General features: G+C 38.8%; 2 protein-coding genes across 2 annotated transcripts in view; one reads left to right on the top strand and one right to left on the bottom strand.

The window, feature by feature from the left end:
- Positions 1-1,365, bottom strand: part of FRK (fyn related Src family tyrosine kinase) — a 47,226-nt gene extending 45,861 nt beyond the window's left edge. The window contains exon 1 of the mRNA XM_009097104.4: positions 526-1,365. Within this exon, the coding sequence (XP_009095352.3) occupies positions 526-956 (431 nt within the window). The 5' untranslated portion in view covers positions 957-1,365. The remainder of the gene's footprint in view (positions 1-525) is intronic.
- A 14,259-nt stretch (positions 1,366-15,624) lies between these two features.
- Positions 15,625-20,355, top strand: part of NT5DC1 (5'-nucleotidase domain containing 1) — a 125,881-nt gene continuing 121,150 nt past the window's right edge. The window contains exons 1-3 of the mRNA XM_009092826.4: positions 15,625-15,822; positions 17,726-17,817; positions 19,447-19,518. Coding sequence (XP_009091074.3) covers positions 15,730-15,822; positions 17,726-17,817; positions 19,447-19,518 — 257 coding nt within the window. The 5' untranslated portion in view covers positions 15,625-15,729. The remainder of the gene's footprint in view (positions 15,823-17,725; positions 17,818-19,446; positions 19,519-20,355) is intronic.

Here is a 20,355-nt window from a genome sequence, read left to right as displayed (position 1 = left end):
GAGATTTGCCTCCAGAGAAGATGCACACAGACTAGAAGGAACCATTTGAAACTTATCTGCTGGGGACTCACCATCATTTGAAAGAAGATGAAAAGGTGTAAAGGTAGCTTGCTTTAACTGATTAACTGGTAACTTTGCACCTAGTTAAGCTGAACACTTATTCAGGGCATGGGTCATATATTTCTACTCTCTGGGTATCATCTGATACACACTTATTCTTATACAAATAAAAATAATGAACCATCACAGCAGTAGCCAACTTGATCTTCCCAGGTGATTTTTAAACAGCTGAAGGAAATTTTTTAAAACAAAATAAAAGCCCTCCACACTCTGCCTTCAGTAATTTATTTTCCTGTGACCACGGTGTCTTTTCCTTGCCCATGCCAACTGGTGCTACCACCTCTAGGACCACCAGAGGCTGAGTGTGGCAGGGTAACACCCAGCAAGAGAAAAGGCCATGACCTGTCTCAAACCCATTTAACATAACAAGGAAGAGTTTCATTTCACACAACATGGGTTACTCACGGCTCAGCTTCGATGCTCTGGTCAGCAGCTATGTAGTTGGCAGGGATGTAGCCCATGAGCTTGCGGCCAGGACAGACTGACCCCTCCGGCAGGAGGAGCTTGGCATACCACCATCCCTCATGGGATGCATTCAGTACTTCCAGCTTATCCCCAGCTCGGAAGCTCAAGTCATCCTCAGTGCGAGCATCATAATCAAACAGTGCCACAAAGTTGCAAATGTTTGCTAGATCCTGGCCAGGTAGTGGAGGTAAAGGTTTCTCTTTTATTTTACTCTCTAAGTCCTTCTGTCCTGCTTGGAGATCAGGTTTTATCACAGCAAGGTTGGCAAAGACCTGGCCTCCTTTGTCTTCCTGCTCACCATTTGTCCCAAAGAATAAGCAGGGAAGGTAAGGCTCCAAACAGGGACAGTGCTTCCGGAAGAAGTTTCCCATCTTGATTTTTTGTTGCTTCTGCTTTTCTTCTGCTTTTCCTGGTTGCAAGACCCTTAGACCAATTTTTGCACCATCCACATCTTAGCTTTTTGCAGACTTCTTCTCCCCTTCTCCTTTGGCATAAAATGAAACAACTCTTGGCACAGCTGGAAGCTCCTCTCTGGGTCCCACGGAGAGCTCATTACAGACGGCTCCCAGTTAGGGAATGAAACCTAAGCATTCAAGTGTGAGTACACGTATGAAGGGAATTTTTCACTTCCTCTTCAGAAAAAGGAAAGCAACACAACAGCTGGGCTGGGCTGAGTTCTGGGAACAATGGCAAAGTGCGAGCCTCTTCTGTTACAGCAAAACAGTAAAGCCAGAACATGTAAATAAGGGAGTCTTTTCAATTCCTTCTGCTTGGGACGGGTGTTTTCTTATCTCAGATGTGGTCTGGTCATATGATCACTGGTGAATGTCTGTCTTGGCAATGATTAACCAAACTGACCTGCCTGCTTCCTCAGCAGTCTGACGTGGACAGCTTGAATGAATATTTCCTTTTGTTTCCTGGTTTGTACTGGTTTCAGTTCTCAGTGGGAAGCCTTTGCTCCCTTGAGACTGGCAGACACCCTCAGCAGGAGTGCACCTGTGGCTCCTGCCCTCACTCACACCCAGGCACATTCCCTGCCAAGTACCCGCCCTTCAAACAAACCCTATGGCTTTTTTTTATTTTATTTTTTTTTTATTCAGCTGGGATGGGCACTTTTTACAAGGAAAGCCAAATATATATGGCTTACAGTAATAAAGCAGGATATTTTACGGCATTCCTTATTCTGCATTTTAAGAAGAACAAAAGCTCTAGCCAAAAAGTATTTTTCTAGGTGGCTGGCTGATTAAATCAACCCCACATAATAATGGCTGTTTTCCAGTCAGCTTGTAAGCAATGACACTGCATTGACCAATATATTCCCATTTCTAAAGTATCTCTAATTCAGCATACAGACCAAGCATGGGTGTATGGATACTGTGTGGCTGTGGCAAAGCAGGCTGAAGGGTTGGCTGTCATATCACAGCTGTGCAACCCAAGCTTTGTAACCCCTGGAAATCACCACAGCCTGGGAGACTGGTGGGAACAGGAGCAGGAAGCGCAGAAGATACAGTGATAGCCTGTCTGCACACAGTAGTGGCATTTCAGTAAGAGACAAACTTACAGATAGATCAGAGTCTATTTATTGAGATCAATCAAAACTCACACACAGACCTATAACTTCCTGGTCATTAAAAAAACTGAGTCCTATATTCTTCTTTTTTTTGTCTTTTTTTTTCTTTTTTGGTCAGGAAGCTGACTTCTGTGGTTTCATTTTACTTGAAAGAAAACACCTAAATAACAAAAGCAAAGTCACTTGCTTTCATCATGTCTCTCATTCATTTGAGTGAGGAGACCAGTGGCAGAGGCAGAAGGCTACTGACAAACTAGAGACTGTGGGATGACTAAAAAAAATATCTCCATTGAAAGTGATAATGTCAGTATCAGGTGCATCTCCACTGAAGAGGAATGGGGAACTTCTTCACATACTTCTGCAGTACTGCAAAAGAAATTAAATAAAGGAGGAAGTACCATACACATCAAGTCACCACTAAACCTCATCATCTTTTAAAAAGGTATGCTGATTTGGCAGATTATTATAATCTTATTTAATTTCTGAAGCATCACTGGAGATGATTTTTCGTCAGTTGTTATTAACCACATAATAGTAAGAACAGATATCCAAGAGATATTTGCTTTTCCTTGGTGTGAATAACACTACCCAAAGGAAAGAAAAGCCTGTATTGATAAAGAAACGATCTTCATTAGTCTTGTTTAAAGAATTCATTGCATTTACCAAAATAAATGAATATTAGAAACTACTACTAAGTAATCTCACAATTTTCACTTTGCATATTTGATTGACTTTTCCTGTAATGGTTTTTGGTTCTGGCAACTTGGGCATTAATTTGACAAAGCTTTGCTAACTCACTTACAGCCCAGAATAGTTTCATCAGGACAACAAAGCCATTTGCATCGTATAGAATCAAGATGTACAATGCACAACCATTGTCAGGACCAAGTCCCACCTTTACACTCAGGAACCAATATACAAACATATTAGAAATCACACTGCATTCACTGAGACTGCTCAGATAAGTATAACTGGAGCTACAACAGGGCTTAAGCCCACAAATAGCTGTGTATATGACTACCTTATCTCAAAGAGCTCCAGACATTAAATTCATCTTTTCCCTCAATCTGTGTCCCTGCTTGGCTTTAGAAGAACAGAATGACTTTTTCTGGAAGTGATCAATAACTATATATCAGATTCTTTTCATCCTGATCTTCTGGACCAGTTCTGTGTATTAACCAAGTAGACTTTAACAAATAGCCATTGAAATCATTAATCAGATTTAAAAGACTTCTCAAAAAGAGAGAAGATTGGAGTTGCTGAGAACCACTGAGCAGATTTCCTATCCCATGTGGAACTGGACAGTAAGTGAGCTGTTGTGGCCACACTGCAGCAGCTTCTGCAAGGGTCTTTGTTCCCATCCTAGGGACTTTATTGAGGATTCACTGCATTTCTGAAAATAAATAAGTTCTTTTAATGGTTAAGAGACTATATAATTTTATCACAGGCAAGAAAATAAAATTAGCATGTAATAAAAATGTTCTTGCTGGTTTTACAGAAAAAAATAAAATCCCATAATCCTGATTTTCATATTCACAATTTGGAACAAATGAGGGTAATCATGTGTATTCAGGGGCTTTTCAATATAAACTGTTGTCCAAGTCCTCTGCATTTGAATTACATATAATTTGACAGAATAATCTTTGCATTACCTATTCCTTGGCTTAACTTATTTCTTTTGTCTTGCATCCCACTATATTTTCCGTTTTTTGCAAATCCAGGTCAAAGAGTTCTGCATTGCTCTTTGGCCTTCTGTATCTTTATTTAATTTGTTTAGAAGTCTGAATATCAGAGCAGAAATTGTTCAAAAAAATAAGCCACTGGAGGTAGAGTGACTGTAAAAGACTTAATCAGAGATATTGATTAATTTTACTGGCAAAAGTGCTTTAAGAAGAATGAAAGGGTCTCACCTCCTTTGTGCAGCCAGTGCTAGCTAGCAAAAAAGATGAATTTATTATAACCAGAATGGCACATTTACAGTATGAATACTGAAATTTAGTATTCTGGTCCCTATATTCAAAAAAACCAGCAAACACTAATATTGTAAGTAATTTCCTAAAATATGCAACACCTTGAAACAAAGACTGATCATTTAAAAGCTGTGTCTGACAGGACTATACAAACTCAGACTTCAGAAAACAGAGCAAATCTATTCAATCAAGCAGTACTTTCCTCCTTCATGCTAGGTAATTTCCCATGTCTTTTAATGTATATTTCCCTGTTCCATAAAGAAAAGAGTGTACACTGATGCTATAGGTTTGAGGATGACAGATATCTGAAGTTACTTTTTATATTCTACATATTGCCTATAAAGTTTTGTATAAGTAAGACTCTTGCAAGGAGCCTTGCACCTGCTTGAACAATTAATTTGAAGTCCTCTAAGTCCATTAAATCAAATCCTAATTAACTTAGAGTCAATATCCCTTAGGCCTTATTCTACAAAACAATCCTGTTTAAACGCGGTGGTGAAACACATTTTTCTTAGTTGACTGAATGGAGAGAAGAATAATGTGCTAACATTACATCCTTTAGTAAACTTAGTACAAAACTAATCTGCAACACTGACATTAATTGAAGTGATCTTAGAATCAGATCCTGCTCTGCAGGAGTTAAGGTATCAGATTAAGTTGTATAAAATAAGTACAGATAAGATTTGAATCCACAATATTTCAAAACGCTTGTTTTGGTAGAAGTTCTATTTGTGTTACATGCCTTCAAAAATTATTTTGTATGAGTTTTCATTACAGATAGTTCCTGTAATTATTGGTTTGCATGTGCTCTGTATAGAACTATTGGCATGAATACATAAAAACTTAGGAGTTTCAGAAAAATGAGCCCTCCTTCAACACATAAATATGCTGGTTCATATTTCAGAGACAAGGAGTGAACATCACTGAGATTCAGTCTTCACTACTGATGATACATGGTGTTTGAAACCATTCCCTTACGTCATGCAGAGAAGAACTGCAGTCTGAACAGCTCTGCTGGGGAAAAAAGAATATTCCAAGGCAATATCCATCAATAGTTTTTTTATGACATATGAGTCAGTTGAAATTGAAAATTGAAAAAGACAGTGGTTTTTCTTAACAAGATCACAACAGAAACAAACATTTTCATTCATAACTGCATTGAATTCTGTAAAAGGAAATAAAAAACTCCATGTAAGGAAATTAGAAATTAAGGTATAAAATACAAGAATTGTAATTAAACAATCTATGATGCCTGTAGCATCACTCTCTATACAGTATAATCTTTTTCAAGACAGAAGCTATGCTGCTGCATTTAATGTATCTAGTTTAAATATTCGACATCATTTCCTTGCTTAGAAAAAACTCCATAGTGCATTATGATAAAGCAAGTCAAACCTTTCAGCAAAGTAAAATATTCAAATAATGTGATCTTTAAAGAAGCTAGCAGAAAACCAAAAGCATATTGCTTTAAATCTGTTCTTGGGGAATAATTTAAATGACTAACCATTTTAAAGTTGTGTAGTTTTTTTGAGGTAACAAACTGAAATAAAGCGTAGTGATTTTTTTATTACAGCTGTCTTTTCGGCTATATTTCTTCCCATTTGCACATTAAAATGGAACATATTACTACCACTTTGTAGCTTTTTTATATTCCTTTTAATCAGCACTTCCATTTTGTTTCTCTAATTTGTGAATTGCCTTTTTTTTCAGTGAAAATAAATTATGTGTGTAATTTTACTCTTGACAAAATTGTTTATTCTTATTGATTAATCACTTTCCTGGTTTTGTCTATTATCTTAAACCATAAATCCACGAAGACATAGAGACACATTTGATTCTGCATTTTCCAACTTGAAATCTTTTTGCATTTGTAATGAGAAAACTCTGGCTATTTATTTGCAAAAGGCTGATCCAGTAATCCATCTCTACCCTAGAAAAACATTAAAAGTATACTTTCAAGTGCTTTGGTGATGAGGGTTGCTTATTTATTAGCCAAATTTCGGGCTGAAACACACTACATCTGACAACAAATTAACAGAGAGAAATAAGGTTCTGTCAAGGATTGACAGAATAGAGACTTCCTCTATTTGTTCAAACAAACAGATCCCACTTTGCTCAAATTTAATGTGAGTTTTGCCATTATCTGCAATGGGACCAGACCTCAACCATTATTTTTCATTTCATTGTACATTATTCTAAATGATATACAGCCCACAGTGTTAAAAGTTGTAACTTAATTTGCTTTCTATGAAGCAGCCTCTCTGAATAAAACCAGAGCTGTAGCTCTCTAAGGCATGAAAAACACTTCTAATCAAATTTATCTCTGTGTGGGGAAAAAATATGGCAAGTGGATGACAAAGAATTATCAGCAAGCATGATTTTGCCATTCTTTTAAGAAAATGTATTCCAAAGCTGACCCTGCTATGAATAGTTTTTAAATTTAGAATGTGCATTTATTTATGAAGATTTTATGTTGGGTCAAGATCATTTCTCACATAACTCTATCAAAGTCTGCATGCTACAACATAGATGACTTGTGAACATGATTTGCCATTTATATCTGATTTTGGAATTGCATCAAAAGAAGCAGAGAAGTCCAAAGAGAGATGGATGGAAAGGAGCAGTGTATCAAAGTACTGTACTCATTGTTTCACCTGTGAATGAAAGTGCTCAGGGATTTTTTCCAAAAATAAAACCAGCACTTTCTCCTGACCTTCACTGTACCGCAAAAAGGCAGCACCTCACAGAGAGCTGAAATTTACTATTAGAATATATTGATATTCCATATAAAAGAACACATCTTTTTAATGACTTTGGATTACTGAAATATGATATGCAAAACCACTAGAAAAACTAGCTGTTAATTTTATAATAGAACAGAACAGAGCAGAACAGAACAGTTCAGCTGGAGGTGACTTATAATGATCATCTGCCCGACCACTTCAGGACTCGCCAAAAGTTAAAGCATGTTTTAAAGGACAATGCCCAAACACTTCTTAAATACTGGCAGGCTTGGGGTGCCAGCTACCTCTCTAGGAAGAGCATTCCAGTGTTTGACCACCCTCTCAGTAAAGAAATGCTTCCTAACACCCAGCTGGAACCTCCCCTGTTTCAAATTTGAACCATTTCTACACACCCTGTTACTGGATCTCAGGGATAAGAGATCAGCATCTCCCTCTCTCATCCATCTTACTTTTATTCTTCCTGCTAGATTATATTTGAACAAAACTCATTTCCATTAACTGTGCATACATTAGGATTTTATATATCTACCATCTCTCTATAGGAAAAGGACTGGTTCTGTAATCACTTCCTATAACTATATGAATCCTGTGCATGGTCCACCCACCTTCCTACGTGTCCTTCTCTCCTTGTATGTTTTGTAAATAGTTTTCTATTTCCTGTTTTCTTTCTGCTGCATCTGCCTTTCACAGTGAAATATCATATAAAGAAAATTATCCAAAAGGTAAGACACTCTTTATAAGCCAGAGGAAAAGGAATTTAAAGTGCCCCACAGCAACCTCAGGATGTGCACTTACATATTTTCCCTATGAAAAGTAAAGGATAGGCCAAAAGAAAGCTATAAAGCTGGGATATGCTTCAAACCTATGTTAGGAAGTAGCAGACAGGTAAGTGTTGCACAAACTGATGCAGCTTGTCTTGCAAATATGTATCTTCTTACTGTTCTTCCTTTTCTTTTGTTTCAGTATTCTCTCTCTAGAGATGTAGAAAATTTCTGTATAGTTTCCTGCCTCCTCTTTTCTTTCTGCATGTCTTTCACAGCTGTACAATGAACATCATCCAACATGCATGATCTTTATAAACGCAGGGAAAGAGGGTAGGAAACCACCAGCTTTGGTGATGCTCACTCTCAGTAAGGACTTCTGATGAAGAATTCTGTCACCTTCTCTCTCTGAATTTTTTTTTCCCAAATTCATATTCCTTTGTCTTTGCTTCCACAGCTTTAAACCTTATCAGAATTGCCTCTCTCTCTGCCAAGAACATGAAAGTAGCTAAATGCAGACATAGTTTTCCTAAAACCAGAAGAGGTTGCTCTGACCTGCTTCACAGACATACATAGAAACAGAGTACAGATATTTAAACAGTTATATAAGCATGGTGGACTTTCCTTGATGCTTCGTATACATTCCTCTACATCACCTCCTTCTTATCAAAATGCAGCACGCTTTTTATTTATCCTTCCATCAGACTACTACTAGACATCTTCTAGAAGCAGAAGCAGAACAGTAAATATCAAATGCAATTTATATTCAAAATAAGCTCCTGTATTTTAGATTTATTAGCATTAATATTAGCTTATTTTTTATTGAAGCCCCAAGAAGTATCACTCTCATAATCAGTAATGAACACATACAGAAGAAAATATGTATTGAATAGAAGATCAAATGCTCCTTAAGAAAGTGGGTTTATAGTTAAAGAAGGAAAAAGTTGACCTCTCTACTCATCATAGAGATAGGATAAAATCTGGTCTTGAAAATCCTAACATGGAAAGGATTGTAATTAATTAACTTGGATGTTAGTTTAAAAGCACAGATTTCTGTGTTATATTACAGTGGGTTAAATTTTTCTATATTCAGTCACAGTAAGACCAAAACTAGAGCAACATGCCCAGTTTTTGATCCTGTATTCCAGAAAATTTGATAATGACGAATTTGATAATGGAATGAGGAATGAACATCACCCAGACTGAGAATCAAAGACAAGCAGGCTCAAAACCCTTCAGCCTTTAAGGAAGGAACCTAAACAATTAAACAAAAAGAGTTTGTGGGAAAACATAGTAGCAGCCTTCAAATAGATGGAAGTCTGGTGCATGTGGTTCTCACATCTGCTAGGAATAGGATGCAACAAAAAAAAAAGATGCATTAGAGCAACAGATACTTTGTTTTGAAATGAAGGGAGGGAGAAAACTCTGTGTTCTGCAGGTAAGGACTATTAAACTCTGGAAGAAATTGCCTCAGTGGCTCTTTCAAAGGGGTACTTTTAAAGAAGCAGACAGCTGACTTCTGAGGGTGTTTGTAGTCAGATTGATCCTGTCCCAGGGCAGAACATGGTTGTTGTTAGGTCTTTCCTAGTTCTGTTATCTGCAAGTCTGCAGTGTTACAGTTGTGGCATTTCCCACTGGCTGTTCGATAGCTCTGTTCTTTTGTGCAGACTGCGTGTTGGAATAGATTAGAGTTCTTTATGCAATAACCAGCAAATGTCAGGCTTGAAGTGCAAGTCTGTAACCTACTTGGACAACTCAGAAATCTTCAAAATGTCTGAATTAGACATATTCCTGGTTTACTCATGAAGAAATTGAAGCCATAAGCAATTTCTATTATCTGTCCATGAATACACCACAAATGAATAGAAAATAAGGACTGAAAACTGAGTAATCTTCTGGATTTTATACTTCACATCGGAAACATAAGAGTAGGCCCAAAAGAACAAGAAAAAATCCCAAACATAGGAAAAATAAGACAGTGTCCCATAGATCACAGAAACTGCACTGTTCTCTCACTATTAAATACAAAAAGGTGTGTTTTGGAAGCATATCTTCCCCAAAAGTATTTCTAGTGCAATTTCTTTTGACTAAATGTAACATTCATGCAGGTCAAAAAAAAATCTTTCAAAGTACCTTTAAACAACTATGCAGAGTTTAAAAATAAGGGTCCAGCAATCAGTCTTGGTTATTAATCATTCTGACAAAAAAAACTGATTTTCATTTCTTTCTTTCATGTTGCGTGGGAACAGCCTGCGGTAGATTACAAGATCTGAGAGAGATGATAAGGACAGTAAGAAGGCTTTTGAGAGACTCTGAGCACCTAGTGGATTACTGTCTGTTTAACCTTCTGATGAACTACTGGGTTTAGTTTTGAGAATCTTCTCTGTTCAGCATCCTGATTTTCATTTCTATGCTGATCACATAGAATGTAGGGAATACAGTACTACGGTGTCAGATGTAATCAGATGTCCTAATCCCAGCAGGACACTATAAATTGTATGTGTGTAATTCCACTAGAAAGTTGATGTGTCCCTATTTTGTACCATATAAAAAGGCTGCTAAACATCCCAATAAACATTAAAAGTTGTGAAGTCACTGGAATTTAATAGAATATTAAATCCTGATCAATACTTAAGTAAATTCACCAAGCTTCTCTACCTAGTAAAAAGGCATCCTGTGTGCCACAGAGGGATGCCTTGAAAAATATATAGTATTTTGTTCAACTTTTAAAAGTCTACTAAGAAAATAATAAGTGCTAGAGACCATTTTTCAAAGAAAATATATTCTTGACAGATTTCACTGTCTTGCAGAGACAAATGTTATCCCTAAAATAAATGAGTGTTGATAGACCTATATCTCCCAAAGTATCACTCTGTAAAAAGTCATAGCCCTACTTCTGTATATCCTGAGTTTATTCCTGTGATGGTTCCTAAACAAATGTTTCCTTCTTAGTGTCCTAAACTTGAAATCACAGAACCAAAGACAACAATCCTGTTTAAATGCATGAAGAATCCCACTGAAGCATTATAGGGTGCTTCAGAGTGGGGATGCTGGACTGTGAGGCATTCTTATACCTGTGCACTGAACAACTGCATGGGTTAAAAGCTAAATCAAGTACAAACCTGAGGACATGTCTTACCAGGGTGCTAAAATAAAATATATTTTAAAAAACCCCAAAACCTAACAGTTTTTGGTTTGACTAATGTTACTCCAAAAGTATTTGCATACATTTCTTAAAAATCAAGAGAGAAAAATCTAGAATGTTCTGACCTTACTTCTGCATAAGAAGATGTTCCTTGCTTAAAATGAAAACAATCTGTATTTGTTCAAATTCTTATTGTCACATAGCACTCTTATATACTCTTCCTTAACAATATGAGGGCCCCTCCCTTTTTTTTTTGACTGAAAAAACCCCGTTATAACCCTCGCCAAATAGACAAACGGCTACAACTGCATAGTTGGGACAAAGTCAGCTTGCACAGTCCTATGACAATACACACGAAGCTTAAGGGAAGTGAAATAGGCTAAGGCGCAGATGGTCCCCAGCTAACTCCGAGGGATGCTCCAATATATTGTACTGCTGCCCCCTTAAGGACAGAGAAAGCGAGAAGCTGCGCTGCTTGTCCTGCTCAGAGGCCAACAACTTGTGTGTGACAGCCAGGATTTTGACACAGTTCTCATGCCTTCATGTACATTAGCGCACTCAGTTGTTTCCCGTTTGCTCTCCAGGCCACCAGAGCAGCCTCTTAGTAGGCTCTGGTGCTTTAAAGTTACATGGTGTTAGGAGCCTGTTCTGCATGGAAAGCAGGCATGATGTGGCACAATGGAAACCAAAGTGCTCCTTTTCTGTATTTCTAAAAGGCTTTGACACGTCAAATCACCCACTTCACATGTTTCCCGAAGGATGCTAAACATCAGGGTGCTGAGGGTGTGCAGAATTCACTGCCCTCTCCTGCAGGCTCCATGGGGTTCTGTGCATCAGGGGCTGAGGGCTGGAGACAGAATGTCCCTCCAGGCAACCCTGCAGCCCCAGCCTGAGGGATGCTGGTCCTCAGGTGTACCACACCACAAGCAATTCTATCTCTGTACAGAGTGACCAGTTAGTAATTTCTCCTTCTAGGACAGGATTTATGATTTTTCCCGATTTGCCAATTACATATTTACAACATAAAAGAAATTATTGTGATGCGTAAATTAACCATGGGGCAACCAAAAAGAAATTAAGTTAGAACCTGATAGCTCAACAGCTCAACTGCAGTTATGTGGACATCTCTGAGTGTCTCAAGGTGCCATCAAACATGAAGGATAGGGCTGAAAGAATGCTGTAAACACTTTACGGTTCTTCAGTTTTTGCAGAGGATTTTCATTAAAGGTAGCTCTTGTCTGAAAAAGGCCCTCGAATATCAGTATATTTAAAGAATTCATCTGAAAGGAAGAAACTGAGAGACAAAACTCCTTTAAGACAAAAGAAAATGAAATAAAATGTAGTGCATATGTGCTGAAAGTAAATGGCCAAGACTATTACCAGGCTTGTGCTGCAAATACTGAAGATAAAGTGTTATTCTCTCATTTATCTTCTCTTTACCCAGAACTGAAGTCCAATTCTCTTCATTAATATTTTCTCTATTTCTTGTTGTCAAACTTCTGATTTAATCTTCAGCTTCATGTATCTGAAGTTTAACTTGCTGAATCCTTCCATGGGTGAATATTGTTCCCGACACAAAGTGGTTTAAGATAAGTATGATTAGTACTATTGTGTTGTAAATTCTATGATCACTTATCATTACTATCAATATAATTGTCCAGCATTCACAAAATCTGGGTGTTCAAGATTACATTCAGTTAACAGTGAATACAGTGACCAGAGAGTTGGACTTTTAACCCAAAAGATTCTATGATTCTATCAATGAAAACATAATTTTCAGTATCTATTCAGATGTTTCAATACTTCAGTGTGTTAAGTTACTTTTTTGATGAGTTTTTGTATAAAATGCTTTACTGGCATAGCAAGAAATTGGAATAACCTAAATACTATTTTGGAAGCTACCTGAATCCTTTTCAGGAAAAAAAAAAAGTAACTGGAATAAGATAGCTGTACTGATATAACCTGCAAGGCAGACAAACTTTATATGAGAATAGCATAAAACACTAACAGTGGGTGACCTTTTGGACCCTCTGAAGTCAATCAAAATCATGGCCATCAACTTCAGTAGGACAGGAATTTGCTCTGTGTTTTCTGAAGTGAGCAGCTTTAGGAAGGTAAATTGTCTTGTGCTCTCAGTTCCCAGCTGCTGCATCATCTGGATAGTTATTATCCCTGTTGTGTGTGAGGTCCTGGATGTGCCTTTTTTGTATGCTCAGGTTTCACACATGTAAATTTTTTTGGAATGTATTTAGGCATATATGTATTTCTTGAACATATGTCTAAACCACATGTATGTATCATTATTTATACATAATTTATGGTGTGCATACATATATAATGTATGGTGTGAGTATATTTTATATGGTATGCATATATATATATACAGCAGCATTAGAAAATATATTAATGCCTGTGGGAGATTCTGAGAACCCTTGAGGGAAGCTGCTGTACAATGGGCTTTGGTAAATTATGTGTATCCATTTCTATCTTGCTCTGACACCTTAAATGCTCATTCTGCCCTACTACTAGCATTTTTGAACTTTATTCCTAATTTCTATATATTTTCCTGTCTAGTTAAATTCCTAATCTGATACAGAACTTCTCAGTGGAATTCTTAAATACATGTGAGAGATCATGCTATTAAACTTTTCTCATCTGTGTCTACCTGAACATAGCAAACTTAATCTTAATATATAAGTACATTATAGTTCTTTATATATATAGAAAATTGTATCTATTTACTACTTGAATGTATTTTCAAAAGTACCAAAGTATCAATGAATGATCCTGCAAAAATCAGATCATAATTTGACATAATAAAAATTTCTGGTGCACACTACTTTGGTTATGAACTCCAGCTTATCCACATAAAAAACACAGCACTTACAGTTATGCAAAGGTAGGCAACACTGGAAAAGGTGACTCGTATTAAATGTTTTTAGCAATTGCTCTCAGTTCAATTACCTTTTATACTATTCTATTTATAGCCATACAGGAATTTAAAAAGAAAATATATGTATTTATAATATATTCAACTAGAATTTTTCATGTTTTGTGAATCAAAACAAAGTTTTGATGGTGTCATTGGTCTACTGAGAGAAAAGAATTGAAGAATAAGAAAGTCCTTCAAAAAAGGCTGTCAAGCCCAGTTGTTTTAGCATCCGGAGTCCAGCCGTAGCTATATTCAAGTTCAACAACTGAGAATAAGACTACCTCAATGAAACCCTCATCTGTTTGCTTGTCTCCAAATACAGTACTTTCTTTCAGACAGCACTTTCTTTCTAATTGCACTACAGCATTATTTATTCAGCAGATACCTATCAAAAGCTCATTTGTTTATATATTCTGGACACAGACTGTACTATTCATAATAGCATTCTTTTATTTTCTTTTTTTTTTTTTTTTTTTTTTTTTTTTTTTTTTTTGATTACCAAAATTGTCAATAAATTAAAAGGTAGTTATGGAATTACCTATGGAATTTTTTTTTTCCACAGCCAAACACACAACATAGTGTGGTAATGTGGTTTACTGTATTCAGAATACCCTGCATGACTTTGACATTGAATCATAAAATGGTTTGCCTTGGAAGTTTGCCTTTAAGATCATCTGGTTTCAACCCTCCTGACATGAACCTTCCACTACATCAGGCTGCCTGGGGCCCCATCCAACCTAACCTTCAACTATTCGTGGGATGGGGCATGCACGACTTCTTTGGCCAACCTGTTCCAGTGCCCCACCACCCTTATAGGAAAGAATTTCTTCCCTACCTCTAACCCAAACCTACCCTTGGTTTAAAGCCCTTGTCCTATCACTAAATGCCTTTGTAGAAAATCCCTCTCCAGCCTTCATGTAAGCTCCTTTAGGTACTAGAAGTCTGCTGTAAAGTCTCTCTGAAGCCTTCTCTTCTCCAGGCCGAACCACCCCAGCTCTCTCAGCATGTCTTCATAAGAGAGGTGCTCCAGAGGTGCTCCTCTGATTATCTTCATGACCCTGCTCAGGACTCGCTTCAGCAGGTTGCACATCTTCCTTATGTCTGGGGCCCCAGAGCTGGACATTACAGGAGTGGAGTAGAGGGGCAGAAACCCCTCCCTCGCCCTGCTCCCCACACTTCTTTAGGTACATCCCAGGACACAGTTGGCTTTCTGGGCTGGAAGTGCACATTACCTGGTGGTAAGATAATGTGCACTTTAGGAAGGTCATATTGAGCTTCTTCTCCACCAATACCCCCCACCTCCTTTTACTCAAGGTTGCTATCTGTCCATTCACTGCCCAGCCTGCACTTGTGCTTGGGATTGTCCTGACCCAGGTGCAGCACCTTGCACTTGGTTCAACTTCACGAGGTTTGCACAGTCCCACCTCTCAAGCCTGTCTAGGTTCCTCTGGATGACAACCCTTCCCTCCAGCGAGTCGACTGCACCACACAGCTTGGTCTCATCCCAAATGTGCTGAGGATTCCTAACGCAGTAGTAAGTAGAGTTTTTCTACTTTTATATATGCTAATCATCCCCGGTAGGGCCTTTGCAGTGCGGCACCGGCTGTTTTGTCACTAACCAAGGTTGACTGCTGTTCCCCGCCTGTTCCCTGCTCGCCAGGTCCCAGCACACACCCCCCGGAGGCTCGCGGTCTGCCAGGCGAGCGGCAACCCCCGGTTCCCACGCTTGCTCCCAAGCGCACAGAGCCGCGGCGGGAAGCGTGTTTTTCGAATTGGAGCGCTTGGACACGCCTCCGGCCATTCTCCGTGCTCCCGCCCCTCCATGCCCGGGCCGGCCGAGGGGCTGTGCCGCAGGTGAAGGCGGCCCCGCCGGGGCGGGGCGGGGCGGGCCGAGGGTGTCCCGCGGGCCCCGCTCCGCTCTGCCCGGCTCGGCTCCGCAGGAAGCGCCGCCCGCGCTCCTTCCTCCTCCCGCCTCTTTCTCCTCCTCCTCCTCCGCCCGCCTGCGGCGGCGGCGGCTCGGCGATGCAGCAGCACTTTTCCCTGGCCGAGTGCGACGTGGTGGGCTTCGACCTGGATCACACGCTCTGCCGGTACCACCTCCCGCAGAGCGCACGGGTGAGTGAGGGCGGCGCGGCGCGGCCGAGGGAGCCGCGGGAGGGGCCCCGCTCCGCCCCGCTGCCGCCGCATGCCCCGCCGAAGGCAAAGCGCTGGGGCGCGGGGCCGGGACCCCTCCGGCGGCGGCAGCGAGCCCGGGGCCAGCTGTCTCTGACATCCACGGAAGATAAGAGAATCGCAAGTGCATCTCTCGCCGGGCGCTTCCTCAGCAGGCCTCTCTGCCCAAGCGGAGGGGACAGCCATGTCTCATTCCTTGAAAATGGTTCTTCTTTCCTGGCCGTAGCGGCGCTGAGCAAAAGGTAGAGCCCGCTCGCTATATCCAGAGATGCTGCAGAGTGAGGAGCCCGCAGCGCTTTGGACCTTTGCGAACTTTCTGGTGCTAAAATAAAACGCCGAGTTTAGAGGCACGCGGCACCTCTGACTTAGCCCAGCGGTCTCTTTCGAAGAGAAATTGCTGCCTGTGCTGTGCGTTCCCGCCCTTGTCACTTTCGTTTTTCAACTCCCTGGTAATCTTATTCGTCATTCTCTGTTGATGTCAGGACTCTGTTCTGGAGGTATCTTGTGTCGTGGATGCTCATGGTGTCTCACTCTCCCCCTTTCTTTGTCTCAATTCACTTACAGTACATTTTGCACTGCACAGGACTCCCACGCTAATTGCAAGATAATTTCAGAATCTGGTATAGAAACAAATGTTTATGAGCTGTCCCATTTATTAATAGGCATCCTGTGCTGAAAAAGTGCATTGTTTCCCTTGTCTATGTGTGAACTTAAGTGGAGAGGCATCGTGGTTACAAAGGAGGATTCAACAATAACAATAAAATGTATGAGCTCTTAAATTTCTAGGTGGAAACTGTGTATCACTAGGCTTACCTTCCATATTCTTGCCATGCACAAGCACGTTCTTGCTGATACAAATTCTGTCAGATGAAGGCAAACATTAGACAATTGATAGCTATAAGAGTTTTTTTAAAAATGCTAACCAACCAATGAACAAAGTGGAGAAAAAAAATCCCAAAACTTTTACTAAACTTGGTACACTCTTCATCTTCTCGCAGGAGACAGAGGCAGACTGACGCATGCTGTTGCATGCCTCCTTATCTCTTGGAAGTGAGAAATACTTTAAAAGGCTGATAGGCCCAGCTGAAGATGTAGTTAGTTCTTACTATTCCAACATTGTCTTTCATAATTTGTCTTTCTCAGACGTTATTCATACTAATTCCAAGAGCATCTGTTGTAATTAAAGAAAAAAGGCCAGGGAACAGCATTAATGAAAGAACCACAAGAAAAAGAGAGCAATTACTATTTTTGGATAGTCTTTAAGGACATGGCAGCATCTCCGTAGAGCTTCTTGTAAAAATTTACACAGTATATTAATAAATTGCTGAGTGTCATGCTAGGCCATTTGAACGTAGAAATAATATCTGTTTATCCAGTAGTTGCCTATTTTCTTCAAAATAATTCCTTCAAATACTTTTAAAACGCCCCTAAAGATAAATGTTTACTGGTTTAGAAGCCGCTCGTTGAATCTTAGAAACGACAACATGTAAAACTGAAAAAAAAAAAAGCAAAAAGGGTGATTGGGGAGGGGAAAATCATGACTAGCCTTTAAGTACTTACCGTTTTGATTTCCCAACAGTCTTGAAGCACAGGGACTGTACAGTAGAATGTTGTAATCTGAGTCGCGGTGAACACATCGCACCAGAACTCTTATATGTGTTCCAGTCATGACAGAAATAACCTTAAGCACTATTTCCCAGTGGAGGCAGTGGGACAGGGCCCCTAGCTCCATGGTTTGATTTCTCTTAGGAAGCATTAACACTTGCATCTTGCCACTTTTCAAGGAAGCAGTGTCTTTGATCTCACTTAACCGATGTAATGAATGCAATGTTTTTTTCATTTGTAGCTAATATATGATAGTTTTGCCCAGTATCTGGTAACAGAGAAGGGATATGACGAAGACTTGCTGACTCTAGCTCCAGACTGCTTAGACTTCTGGTGAGTACATTGAAAATAATGTCATTCCTTTACGCTGTAACTTTTTTACAAAGCTCAAAGAACAGCTTCATTTATTAGTGAGTTGATGTTATGGTTGTCAAGCCCAATGGATAAATCCAAAATTACAGTTTCAAATACTTGTTTGAAGAAGTATTTGTCATGAGATACTTCTAACGTGGTATTTGGAAGAGGGAACTGAGCATCTAAGCTTGCTTTGTCTGTGCTTCCAGCTGTCTGGACATGAGCCTTTTAGTCTCACTCTCTTACGTATCATCTTTGTCTTCTACATTCTATTTAACAGTAACCATCAGATTTTAGTCATTTTTACCTCAGCATATGTTGTTTTATTTGTGTAAGGTGGATTAATCCCAACAGCCTTCTGAGAAGCCATGGAAAGGTGACATGCCAGGGGGTAGGACTTGGGTGGCACATCAGGCACAAAGCTGTGATGAAAAAGACTGAAACCCAAGTGCCTGCTCTGAACTCAGTGGTCTCTGAGCAGGAACTTTACATGTATCTTGGTCTTTTAACTTTATTATCTAGGCCATGGGGGTGGAGACTTGAAGGCCAAATAATCATTAGATATAGATACACACAGATTTTTTTTTTTTTTTTAATATAATGTGTGTATTCTTGTGTAATGTTTTTTTACAATTCAATATTTGACTGGACAGTATCTAGTGAGATTGATTTTCAACTTCCATGAGACAAGCAATGTATCTATTTATCATATTTTGAGGCCTATGATGCAAGAAATCCTTTTTTCAGCTCTAGATATCTTGGGTTTGGTCTCTCATTGAGGTAGGAGGTTCATTAACATGGACCTGCAAGTCCACAGTGCTGGTAACAAGTGTGTCATTGCTTCTTGCCGAGGAGTCATTCATGAAAGGTTGGCATCTGCTTGCTGCCTTCTTGGCATATATTCTTTCCTTTGGGGGCCTCACTGAGTATGAAGGTGCTATTGCTTCCTCAGTCTTATTTATTCATTTGTATTCTAATCACTGAACTCTGAATTAATTTTTCAAAGAACCTAAGCAAGTCTGGAAGATAAAGATTTATTAGGGAGAATTAGAAACTCTTGCCCAGTGTCTCCAATGCTGTCAACTGTTCTTCTTATTTGTGGTGGCTAACATGGCAATGCTTCTGCTTCATGTGTTCTTAGCTTATTGAGTTGCCTCATTTAGAGTGATGTTCTACCCCTCTTGTCTGTAATAACTGTAATAACTAAACAAGTAATAAGGAATAACTAAAGGAGTTGCCACCAAAAAAAAATTCTTTAATGGAAGTGACTTAAATATCACATTTCTTAGTTTTATATGTTTAGACCTTAAATTTCCAACTAATCTATATAACAGTCCCTAAATTTACTGGACATGGAACTGGGTTTATTTAGTAGGATTTTTATATGTAAGGAAAATCCAGTCCTCATTGTAGTAATATGCACTTTCGTATAGAGAGGATTGTTCAAGCATGGAAGTATTGGAAGGGTTGTGACTTTTTTGGTTTTCTGTAGCATCATAGCTGCAGAAGCACCATAGCTTCTGTAACTGCATATCACTGATAGATAAGAAGACAGTCCTCTGAAAGCATTAATTTTTTGTTTCTTCCTTAAAATTAATTTATTCTTAGTTGCAAAGGCTTGGTGTTGGACATTGAAGAAGGAAACTTCCTGAAACTTGCAGAAGATGGAACGGTTTTAAGGTAATATTGACAGTAAATCTATATTGTTAAATATAAGTTGTATTGTTAAATACACTAACATTTTATCTCCTTCCTAAATGCCATCTCTCAATTTTATAAATATTTAAAATATTTATTTCAGCATGCATTCATTTATTAGATGTAAAAGTTTAAATACTCTTTGGTATTGTGGTGCTTAGTTTCTTTTAATGTTACATATGGAATCTTTTGGTAATGTTTTAACGTTAGCTGGTAGTAAATAATACTTAATTTTTAATAAAATCTGAGACTCTGAGGACACATTGGTTTTGAAAGTGAATTCATTTCTTTTGTGGCTACCAATGTACTCTTTGTCCAGTTCTGCTAAAATCCTTGGTAAGGTTTTTCTTTGGATTGAGAGTAACCTGGCTTGGGGGGCAGTACTAATGACTGGAATGACTATTTTCTTTGTGCTGTAGACATTAAAAATTCTGTAAGTTTACGACTTATAATTTAAATAGCTTGAGATAAATTAACCACAGAAGCTGATACATTCACTTTGGGAATTCTGGGGGGTTTCCACTTAAAAGCTATTTTGCTTTCAGTCGTCACTTTCAGTAAATTCTTAGTTCTTCTTTCTTGCCTTCCTTTTTTTTTTTTTTTATTCTTTTGTTTCATATAGAAGACTGCTATTTGGAATCAAAAATCTGAAAAGCAAATGTATCTAAAATATACCAATCCTAGTCCCATTTCTTCCTAATTTTGTTCCAGAATGAAAAATCTGTGTAATTTAGAATGCAAGGCAGACTCTACTTTTTTTTTTCTTCTTCTGATAGCTCTCTGAAGGAGCTTGAAGATGCTAAGGAAAGTCAGATCTCA

This window comes from Serinus canaria, chromosome 3, assembly GCF_022539315.1.
Source record: "Serinus canaria isolate serCan28SL12 chromosome 3, serCan2020, whole genome shotgun sequence".
Lineage (NCBI taxonomy): Eukaryota > Metazoa > Chordata > Aves > Passeriformes > Fringillidae > Serinus > Serinus canaria.
This window is presented reverse-complemented; position numbering and strand designations above follow the sequence as displayed.